A 12,275-nucleotide genomic window follows, 5' to 3' on the forward strand; every position below is an offset into this window, starting at 1 on the left:
AGCGCGTTACTGCAGACACGGTTCTCCACTGAAATATTTAGCCCAAGATAGTTCCTCTCTTACCTGTTGGACATCTGGAATATGGCCATCAGTGGACAAGCTTTGAATCAGCCTGGAAAAGCCAGGAAAACATTGTAATAATTCAGCAAGCAATACCCCTGCCGTACACCATGTTCCCACTGTAATCACTGGATTGTCTGACTCGAATATTTACACGCCGCCGCCGAATAGCTGATATAGTGCTGAGTTAAACAACAGAGAAACTAAGCTAAACAAAAGTGCGAGTGTGAGTTCGAATCACGGATGACATCCCCCCCCTCCCCCCGCCCATCCCCCAAAAAATGTAAAAACAATAATAATTAAATGAATACATAAATAAATAAAATATAAATAAATAGATAATAATTATACATAAATGAAATAAATAAATATATAATTAAATAAATTAAAATATTAATAAATGAAAAAAAAAAGATAAAGAAGATTAAAAAAAAACAAGGAAAAAAACAAAACAAAAAACATAACAAAACAAAAAAAACCCAATAAAACAAAACCAAAATTAAAACCCTCCAAACTCTCTATGATCTCTGGCTGGAATATTGCCGTCAAACCAACCAACCATGTTCCCAACAGCGCCAGGTCTGGTGGCACTGCCTGTGTGAGTCAGACACAGCAGCAGACGTCGCTGTATGGAGCTGTGCTTAGTGGCTGTGACACACTCAGACAACAGTTTGGAACACTGGACCGCAGATTGGATCTGAAATAGGATCATATACAGACTCGCCCTTAAAGAGCTTGCTGAGACATCCTTTCTTAAGGTAACTACCGTACCGATGTTTACTTATAGAAACGTTATTTGGTACATAACGTGTATTCACATTCGCTTGTAATAGCGGTATTTAACATGTATTCATAAGCGCAATGTTCATTAAAAGTGAGATTTTTTTTATTTTGCAGATATTAAATTTTAATATGTTTTGTTGTACTGCAGTTGTACTGCATATTACAGCCTAATCTACATGCTGAGCTGAACCGACACAACAATTTATCTGACGATCGAGCTAGCATGGAGGGGGTGGAGACGTGGGTGGGGGATGGTGATTATGCGCGGGACGAGTTAGGGAATATATATTAGTTGTTTTCATTGATGGTCGTTTTTAGACGACAGGGCTCGGCAAGAATTTCAGGTGAGATGAAGGCGACACTGTTCGCCTGCAGGTAAACACTGTATGGGGTTAGACGTGAGAGCCTGTTCAAATAGTTCACTATATTGTAGCCAGAGGGAAGGAGTGCTCGCGACTACTGTTACATGTGCCATGGAGTAAGTGTAGTGTACGCTGTGTAGTTTTAGATAATAGCATCATATTATTTGTATCGTTATGGCGAAGTTGTGTAACTGTAGACATTGTTACCATATCATTCTTCTGTAGACAATCTTACTATATTATTCGTCTGTAGACAATGTTACCATATTATTCGCCTGTAGACAATCTTACTATATTATTCGTCTGTAGCCAACGTTACCATTTCATTCGTCTGTAGACAATCTTACTATATTATTCGTCTGTAGACAATGTTACCATATTAATTCGTCTGTAGACAATGTTACCATATTATTTGTCTGTAGACAATGTTACCATATTACTTGCCTGTAGACAGTGTTACATTATTCGTCTGTAGACAATGTTACCTTATTCTTCGTAATGTCGTGGAGAAATTGTTTAGCGCCATACAATATTGTTATTCGTAATATCGTGGAGTTAGTTGTGTATCTCAAGACAATATGTGTGTAGCTCCAGATAATATGATGTTATTCGTAATATCGTGGAGTGGGTTGTGTATCTCAAGACACTATGTGTGTAGCTCCAGATAATGATGTTATTCGTAATATCGTGGTATGAGTTGTGTATCTCAAGACACTATGTGTGTAGCTCCAGATAATATCATGTTATTCGTAATGTCGTGGAGAAGGTGTTTAGCTTTAGACAAGACGATATTATCATGCTGTTCGTCATGTCGAGGACAAGGGGTGTTGCTCTGGATACTCAGGTTCTGTGCCCAGTGTGTAACATACCCGTAGACCAAATTACAACTAGCCTGGTCATCGCCCCACCTTGATGTACGGCAACCAGACCAGGTATTCATTAACGCACCCTGGACATAACGACCGCCTTGTATCGGACAGAACAGTTTAAAACTACACGTTAAGTTTTTCCAAGTTGTCATGGAGATTTATTCATGAGTTTTAAAATTACAGAAAATGCCGAAACGTCCTCTTTGGGAGTGTCCCCCGCTAATGATTGCATTTGACAATATGTCTGTTTCAACTGTATTACACCGTGTCACATCTCCTCATAGCGCTGCAATGGGACCGGCTGTATGTATATAACCTTTCCCTGAAATCTCCGGCCCGACCTTCGCCAATTTAAAACGTGGATTATAACTGTATATCGGCCAGTAGGGAAATAACGGTAGTTACACTCATAGCTGCGATGTATACATGACCTGCACGGAGGAACGCCGTTGGTAAGCTATCACTTGCACTGTACAAACAGTGACGGGTAACGGCGATTGTAATGTTAATATTGTCTATCTCCAGTGCTTCAACGTAGACTTACGACCGTTGTATGGCTCATATCTCCTTGTTGAATGACCCTAGTCTCGTCATTTTGCCATATGCATGTTTTTCTCTATCTATGTTGGATGTCTAGCTTTCATGTATATCATAAATGAAAAATTGAATAATATTTGAATTAGAAATTGATAAGTTTTTCTCTATCTTTGTTGGTTGTCTAGCTATCTGTATTATCATAAATGAAATTTGAATAATATTTGAAATAGAAAATGATAAATGTATTGTGTGATGTTATTCTATATGTTAGTATATGTACGGAGAGAAGTCGCAGTAGCAAGGCCAATTGTATAATGTATCAATGCTTCTCTAAGTTAAAAGTTACACAGTTAGACGATTGTTTGTTAGCGTACGAGCTCTCACACTTCATGTTTCTGCTCGGTTTGCAAGAAAAGGTTTTGGAGAAGCTTGGATACTGGGTTTTTCGTGTATATCACGTGTAAACATTTGTAAACAATTGGGGGTATTACGGCAGTGAATAATAGATATATGACAGCAACACAACCAGCGAACAATAGATATATGACAGCAACACAATCAGGGAACAATGATGGTATTACAGCAGTGAACAATAGATATAGGACTGCAACACAATCAGGGAACAATGATGGTATTACGGCAGTGAACAATAGATATATGACAGCAGCACAATCAGTGAACAATGATGGTATTACGGCAGTGAACAATAGATATATGACAACAACACAATCAGGGAACAATGATGGTATTACAGCAGTGAACAATAGATATAGGACTGCAACACAATCAGGGAACAATGATGGTATTACAGCAGTGAACAATAGATATATGACAGCAACACAATCAGGGAACAATGATGGTATTACGGCAGTGAACAATAGATATATGACAGCAACACAACCAGGGAACAATGATGGTATTACGGCAGTGAACAATAGATATATGACAGCAACACAACCAGGGAACAATGGGGGTATTACGGCAGTGAACAATAGATATATGACAGCAACACAACCAGGGAACAATGGGGGTATTACTGCAGTGAACAATAGATATATGACAACAACACAATCAGGGAACAATGGGGGTATTACTGCAGTGAACAATAGATATATGACAGCAACACAACCAGGGAACAATGGGGGTATTACGGCAGTGAACAATAGATATATGACAGCAACACAACCAGGGAACAATGGGGGTATTACTGCAGTGAACAATAGATATATGACAGCAACACAACCAGGGAACAATGGGGGTATTACGGCAGTGAACAATAGATATATGACAGCAACACAACCAGGGAACAATGGGGTATTACTGCAGTGAACAATAGATATATGACAACAACACAACCAGGGAACAATGGGGGTATTACGGCAGTGAACAATAGATAAATGACAGCAACACAACCAGGGAACAATGGGGGTATTACTGCAGTGAACAATAGATATAGGACTGCAACACAACCAGGGAACAATGGGGGTATTACTGCAGTGAACAATAGATATATGACAGCAACAAAATCAGTGAACAATAGATATATGACAGCAACACAGCCAGGGAACAATGGGGGTATTACGGCAGTGAACAATAGATATATGACAGCAACACAACCAGGGAACAATGGGGTATTACTGCAGTGAACAATAGATATATGACAAACACAACCAGGGAACAATGGGGTATTACGGCAGTGAACAATAGATATATGAACAATAGATATATGACAACACACAATCAGGAACAATGGGGTATTACGGCAGTGAACAATAGATATATGACAGCAACACAACCAGGAACAATGGTGGTATTACTGCAGTGAACAATAGATATATGACAGCAACACAACCAGGGAACAATGGGGGTATTACGGCAGTGAACAATAGATATATGACAACAACACAACCAGGGAACAATGGGGGTATTACGGCAGTGAACAATAGATATATGACATCAACACAATCAGGGAACAATGGGGTATTACGGCAGTGAACAATAGATATATGACAGCAACACAATCAGGGAACAATGATGGTATTACGGCAGTGAACAATAGATATATGACAGCAACACAACCAGGGAACAATGGGGGTATTACAGCAGTGAACAATAGATATATGACAGCAACACAACCAGGGAACAATGGGGTATTACGGCAGTGAACAATAGATATATGACAGCAACACAATCAGGGAACAATGATGGTATTACTGCAGTGAACAATAGATATATGACAGCAACACAACCAGGGAACAATGATGGTATTACTGCAGTGAACAATAGATATATGACAGCAACACAACCAGGGAACAATGGGGGTATTACAGCAGTGAACAATAGATATATGACAGCAACACAATCAGGGAACAATGATGGTATTACGGCAGTGAACAATAGATATATGACAGCAACACAACCAGGGAACAATGGGGGGTATTACACCACAGCAACACAACCAGGGAACAATGATGGTATTACGGCAGTGAACAATAGATATATGACAACAACACAATCAGGGAACAATGGGGGTATTACAGCAGTGAACAATAGATATATGACAGCAACAAAATCAGTGAACAATAGATATATGACAGCAACACAGCCAGGGAAGAATGGGGGTATTATGGCTGTGAACAATATATATATGACAGCAACACAATAAGGGAACAATAGATATATGACAGCAACACAATAAAGGAAAAATGGGGGTATTACGGCTTTGAACAATAGATATATGACAGCAACACAATAAGGAAACAATACAGGTATTACAGCCCCCAGTGAACGCTTGTGGCGTAACAGCGATATTACACGGGGAACACTAGATATATGACAGTGAGTTGATGGTTGTGTCGGGCTCTTTGTGGTTGAAAGAATGCATGGAGTGAGTGATTATTTTCATTATTTGATTGACTCCAAGCATGGTCTTTAAGTACGGGGTGTCTTTTATTCATGATCTGTGCAACGCTCGGTTAATGTCATTCTTTGTCTGCTTTGTCCAAGTCTCCCCCCACTGCATGGCAATTACTGACATAATGCCACGTCACAGACACAAACAGCTGATAATAACCATCGATTAAAACAGCTGGCATCCCGGATAAAGTTCGTTGTTATCAACTTGCTGTATTTCAAGAAGATGGTTCTGGTGTCCCCCGCCGTGATATAGCTGGAATATTGTTAAAAGCGGCGTAAAACTGAATTCACTCACTCACTCAAGAAGAGGTTTTATTGTTCTAAGACCCCCTGTGACCCCAGTGTTATTGCTTTAATAGCTCCTATGTTCCCCAGTTTTATTGTTCTAATACATCCTATGTTCCCCAGTGAGATATTGTAATAATACCTCCTGTGTTCCCCAGTGTTATTGCTTTAATAGCGCCTATGTTCCCCAGTTTTATTGTTCTAATACATCCTAGTAAGATATTGTAATAATACCTCCTGTGTTCCCCATTGTTATTGCTTTAATAGCTCCTATGTTCCCCAGTTTTATTGTTCTAATACATCCTATGTTCCCCAGTGAGATATTGTTATAATACCTCCTGTGTTCCCCAGTTTTATTGTTCTAATACAGCTTATGTTCCCCAGTGAGATATTGTTATAATACCTCCTGTGATCCCCAGTGTTATTGCTCTAATACATCTTATGTTCCCCAGTTTTATTTTTCTAATACATCTTGTGTTCCCCAGTTAGAGACCGCCTCCGTGGTGTAGTGGTTAGAGCGGAGAGCCCGGAGAGCTGAAGGTCGCGGGTTCGATCCCCGGTCGCGTCATACCAAAAGACGTTAAAATATGGTACTTGTTATTCCCTGTCTGGCGCTCGGCATTAATGGGTACAACAAGGACTGGTCGGCTCGGAGTCAGTATAATGTGTCTGGGTGGGGTATTCATGCTTCACTGCGGCATGGTATCTCAGTGGGCTAGCACTATGAAACCAGCTTAAGTCTGGGCTAGTACAAGCAGCCGCACATACACATATACACGCATGCACGTCGTCATATGAGCGAAATATTCTCAAGTACGACGTAAAACCCAATTTCACCTCACCTCACCCAGTTAGATATTGTTATAATACCTCCTGTGACCCCAATGTTATTGCTTTAATACATCTTATGTTCCCCAGTATTATTTTTCTACTACATCTTGTGTTCCCCAGTGAGATATTGTTATAATACCTCCTGTGTTCCCCAGTGTTATTGCTCTAATACATCTTATGTTCCCCAGTATTATTTTTCTAATACATCTTGTGTTCCCCAGTGAGATATTGTTATAATACCTCCTGTGTTCCCCAGTGTTATTGCTTTAATACATCTTATGTTCCCCAGTATTATTTTTCTACTACACCTTGTGTTCCCCAGTGAGATATTGTTATAATACCTCCTGTGTTCCCCAGTGTAATTGCTCTAATACATCTTATATTCCCCAGTATTATTTTTCTACTACACCTTGTGTTCCCCAGTGAGATATTGTTATAATACATCCTGTGTTCCCCAGTGTTATTGCTTTAATACATCTTATGTTCCCCAGTATTATTTTTCTACTACATCTTGTGTTCCCCAGTGAGATATTGTTATCATACCTCCTGTGACCCCAGTGTTATTGCTTTAATACATCTTATGTTCCCCAGTATTATTTTTCTAATACATCTTGTGTTCCCCAGTGAGATATTGTTATAATACATCCTGTGTTCCCCAGTGTTATTGCTCTAATACATTTTATGTTCCCCAGTATTATTTTTCTAATACATCTTGTGTTCCCCAGTGAGATATTGTTATAATACCTCCTGTGTTCCCCAGTGTTATTGCTCTAACACATCTTATGTTCCCCAGTATTATTTTTCTACTACACCTTATGTTCCCCAGTGAGATATTGTTATAATACCTCCTGTGTTCCCCAGTGTTATTGCTCTAATACATCTTATGTTCCCCAGTATTATTTTTCTACTACACCTTGTGTTCCCCAGTGAGATATTGTTATAATACATCCTGTGTTCCCCAGTGTTATTGCTTTAATACATCTTATGTTCCCCAGTATTATTTTTCTACTACATCTTGTGTTCCCCAGTGAGATATTGTTATAATACCTCCTGTGTTCCCCAGTGTTATTGCTTTAATACATCTTATGTTCCCCAGTATTATTTTTCTACTACACCTTGTGTTCCCCAGTGAGATATTGTTATAATACCTCCTGTGTTCCCCAGTTTTATTGTTCTAATACAGCTTATGTTCCCCAGTGAGATATTGTTATAATACCTCCTGTGATCCCCAGTGTTATTGCTCTAATACATCTTATGTTCCCCAGTTTTATTTTTCTAATACATCTTGTGTTCCCCAGTAAGAGACCGCCTCCGTGGTGTAGTGGTTAGAGCGGAGAGCCCGGAGAGCGGAAGGTCGCGGGTTCGATCCCCGGTCGCGTCATACCAAAAGACGTTAAAATATGGTACTTGTTGGTCCCTGTCTGGCGCTCGGCATTAATGGGTACAACAAGGACTGGTCGGCTCGGAGTCAGTATAATGTGTCTGGGTGGGGTATTCATGCTTCACTGCGGCATGGTATCTCAGTGGGCTAGCACTATGAAACCAGCTTAAGTCTGGGCTAGTACAAGCAGCCGCACATACACATATACACGCATGCACGTCGTCATATGAGCGAAATATTCTCAAGTACGACGTAAAACCCAATTTCACCTCACCTCACCCAGTTAATTATTGTTATAATACCTCCTGTGACCCCAGTGTTATTGCTTTAATACATCTTATGTTCCCCAGTATTATTTTTCTACTACACCTTGTGTTCCCCAGTGAGATATTGTTATAATACCTCCTGTGTTCCCCAGTGTTATTGCTCTAATACATCTTATGTTCCCCAGTATTATTTTTCTACTACACCTTGTGTTCCCCAGTGAGATATTGTTATAATACATCCTGTGTTCCCCAGTGTTATTGCTCTAATACATCTTATGTTCCCCAGTATTATTTTTCTAATACATCTTGTGTTCCCCAGTGAGATATTGTTATAATACCTCCTGTGTTCCCCAGTGTTATTGCTTTAATACATCTTATGTTCCCCAGTATTATTTTTCTACTACACCTTGTGTTCCCCAGTGAGATATTGTTATAATACCTCCTGTGTTCCCCAGTGTTATTGCTCTAATACATCTTATATTCCCCAGTATTATTTTTCTACTACACCTTGTGTTCCCCAGTGAGATATTGTTATAATACCTCCTGTGTTCCCAGTGTTATTGCTTTAATACATCTTATGTTCCCCAGTATTATTTTTCTAATACATCTTGTGTTCCCCAGTGAGATATTGTTATAATACCTCCTGTGATCCCAGTGTTATTGCTTTAATACATCTTATGTTCCCCAGTATTATTTTTCTAATACATCTTGTGTTCCCCAGTGAGATATTGTTATAATACATCCTGTGTTCCCCAGTGTTATTGCTCTAATACATCTTATGTTCCCCAGTATTATTTTTCTAATACATCTTGTGTTCCCCAGTGAGATATTGTTATAATACCTCCTGTGTTCCCCAGTGTTATTGCTCTAATACATCTTATGTTCCCCAGTATTATTTTTCTACTACACCTTGTGTTCCCCAGTGAGATATTGTTATAATACATCCTGTGTTCCCCAGTGTTATTGCTCTAATACATCTTATGTTCCCCAGTTTTATTGTTCTAATACATCTTGTGTTCCCCAGTGAGATATTGTTATAATACCTCCTGTGTTCCCCAGTGTTATTGCTCTAATACATCTTATGTTCCCCAGTTTTATTGTTCTAATACATCTTGTGTTCCCCAGTGCCTTACTGAGACATTGTTATAATACCTCCTGTGTTCCCCAGTATGATACGGCTATTATACCATCACTGTTTCGTGTTGCAGATCTTCCCTATACTACAGACCCGTCATGGCCAATGAGAGGACGGCGATCAATCCACCGACAGTACGTAAATGCATTACATTACATGTGCATGACATGGGCTCAGAAGCATGAACTACTGTTCATGAAGGTTTTCTTGAATTGTTTCAGCTTTATGTCTGTAGGCGGTGGGGTAACCTAGTGGTTAAAAGGTTTTCTCGCTGAAGACCCGGGTTCAATTCCCCACATGGGTACATTGTGTGAAGCCCATTTCCAGTGTATATGTATTCACGGATGATGGGTGAACGTAGGGTACATGTATACAAAACCGTCAATACAAACGATGAGTTCAAACTATGTGTCCTGTTGCTTGGCAACAAGATGCCAGGGTAACATCAAGTACCAAACCGTAACGTATTTTAGAATGTCGGTGTACATGTATACACGGAATATGGATAAACGTAGGGTACATGTATAGAAAACCGTGAAGTATAAACGATGTGTTCACAACTCTATATTCTGTTGCCTCCCCAGAAAGATGGCCAGGAGTTGTTGAACAGCAACGCCTACGTCACCAAGAAGACAGCAGCGCAAGGGATGCTGGACATCGCTCTGTTAATGGCGAACGCATCACAGCTCAACACCTTGTTCCGGATACCGTCGGAGCAGCGAAATGGCATGCACTACACAATGATCGTCTTCATCTTCCTGTCCGTCATACTTCAGACCGTCGCCGGGATGTTCATTGTCATCTTGGGATTCAGGCGCATGCGCACTGAGAGAGAGCGTAGAACATCGGAAGTGTTCAATAACATTGTTGTGGTCCTGATATTTTTCATAACAATCATCAACATATTTGTCAATGCGTTTGATATCAATATGAAACAATGATAATGTCGACAGAGAGACTGGCGTTACTGAACACCAGCAAGTCCTCGCCGATGTGTGCCGATGATTGCCGATTGTCTGGCGCAGACTCATGATGCTACTTCCGGCTGTTCACTTGGCTCAGTTACTGCTGACACATTTGTACATTGGTTCTATTTAAATATATGCTACTCAACATCTAATAGAGATACTGAGATGTTATATTGCGCAGAAACATAACTACCTTTTACGAGATCAAATAAACCTATTTCTTTGGCCCTTTTTGAGACCACAAACTAAAAAAGCTCAATGCATCACTAAGTGATTGGTCATGTCAGAAAGAGCAAAAAGCAGTAGCTCTTGTAAGTGATTTTAGTTTTAACGCTGCTTGGAACTGTTTTGCAGTTGTATCATGGCGTGTCACTTTCACGTGGTAGGAGTGAGTTTAGTTTTACGCCGCTATTAGCAATATTCCAACAATATCCACACATTGTACTTACGTGGGGAATCGAACCCGGGTCGTCGGCGTGACGAGCGAACGCCTTAACCCCACCGCCCCTCTGGACCCGCCCCTGAAAGATGTTTCCTTGTGATTAGAACCAACGATCAGAAGATCCTTCTGCACAACTCTGCAATGGGATTAGCCGGACAATAGACGACAGGATGTGCCCTGAATAGTTTGAAGTGCAATGTACGTGTTTATTTTCTACTGGTTCTGTAGTATGGAATATGGACAAAAACATTCCTATCCTTTGGAGATGCGGTGGGGTAGCCGAATGGTTAAAGCGTCCGCTCGTCACGCTGAAGACCCGGGTTCGATTCCCCACATGGGTACAATTTGTGAAGTCCATTTCTGGTGTCCCCCGCCGTGATATTGCTGGAATATTGCTGAAAGCGGCGTAAAACCAAACTCACTCACTCACTCACTTACTCCTATGCTTTGGGCTATATTTTATTCTCATAATGGTACTTGTAATCAGTAGCATGTACAAAATGTCCGAGGCGTTCTTGTGGAATCTTTTGAGTCAGAACTCTGCCACATAAGACATTTCTGTCACATAAACTCTTGCTTACGACATTGTCGTAATCGTGAAATGGACTCTCCTTTTGAGAAGGGCTTTTGTGGTTGTTATTTCACTGATGAGAAATCTTTGCGTTGATCAGATAGACTGGCATACCTATGTTGTATTTATGATTATTTATTCGTGTATTTATGTTTAAACTTTAATATTTATGGCTGTGTCTTTAAACGCTTTGTTATAAACAGTATATAGACACTGATGGGCAACTGAAACTGAGTGAGTGAGTGAGTGAGGTGGGTTTTACAGTGCTTTTAGCAATATGCCCGCAATATCACGGCGGGAAGCACCAGGAAATGGGCTTCACACATTGTACCCATGTGGGGAATCAAACCCAGACCTTTGGGCAAACGCTTTAACCACTGGGCTACCCCACCGCCCCCAAATGAAACTGAACTTGAATTGATACACAGAAAGGGGGAAACATTATGGATGCCAGGTTCTGAATAACGAGGTTCTGAATAACGAGGTTCAGAATATACGGGTGCTGTGGTAGCTTTGTGGTTAAAACGTTCGCTCGTCACGCCGAAGACCCGGGTTCGATTCCAACCTGGTACAATGTGTGAAACCCATTTCTGGTGTCTCCATCTTGATATTACTGGAATATTGCTAAAAGCGTCGTATAACTATACTCACTCACCCAGTATTTATCCGATGAAGTTGCAAGATACAGTACTTAAACGGCTTTTCAAAAAATATATTGAAGTTGTTATCAATAAAACGTTTCATTTTATCCCATTTGATTAATTCACCGACTACACGTGAAGATCCGGGTTAGAATTGGTCTTCAGCAATCCATACTTGTAAGCGGCGACTAACGGGATCCGATGCTCAAGGTCTCTGACTTGGTTGAT

The 12,275-nt window shown here is 40.3% G+C and overlaps 1 protein-coding gene across 2 annotated transcripts; it reads left to right on the forward strand.

The window, feature by feature from the left end:
* Positions 1 to 687: 687 nt before the first annotated feature.
* LOC124278985 (ninjurin-2-like) lies at positions 688 to 10,685 on the forward strand. Of its 2 annotated transcripts, none has more exons than XM_046714775.1 (3): positions 688 to 818; positions 9,499 to 9,559; positions 10,010 to 10,685. In XM_046714775.1, the coding sequence occupies exons 2-3, from the start codon at positions 9,524 to 9,526 to the stop codon at positions 10,364 to 10,366; spliced, it is 393 nt and encodes a 130-aa protein (XP_046570731.1). In that variant the 5' UTR covers positions 688 to 818; positions 9,499 to 9,523; the 3' UTR covers positions 10,367 to 10,685. The 2 variants fall into 2 exon arrangements, with proteins under 2 accessions (XP_046570731.1, XP_046570732.1); XM_046714776.1 differs by lacking the exon at positions 688 to 818 and adding an exon at positions 1,111 to 1,187.
* Positions 10,686 to 12,275: the final 1,590 nt, after the last annotated feature.

Source organism: Haliotis rubra, unplaced genomic scaffold, assembly GCF_003918875.1.
Source record: "Haliotis rubra isolate DU_JTF1 unplaced genomic scaffold, ASM391887v1 Scf244, whole genome shotgun sequence".
NCBI lineage: Eukaryota > Metazoa > Mollusca > Gastropoda > Lepetellida > Haliotidae > Haliotis > Haliotis rubra.

What these genes read in the sequence shown, in the direction of transcription:
- LOC124278985 (XM_046714775.1), top strand. Translation starts at nt 9,524, where the DNA reads ATGGCCAATGAGAGGACGGCGATCAATCCACCGACA. An exon ending in CGGCGATCAATCCACCGACA is followed by an intron (nt 9,560 to 10,009) that starts GTACGTAAATGC and finishes TTGCCTCCCCAG; the next exon opens with AAAGATGGCCAGGAGTTGTT.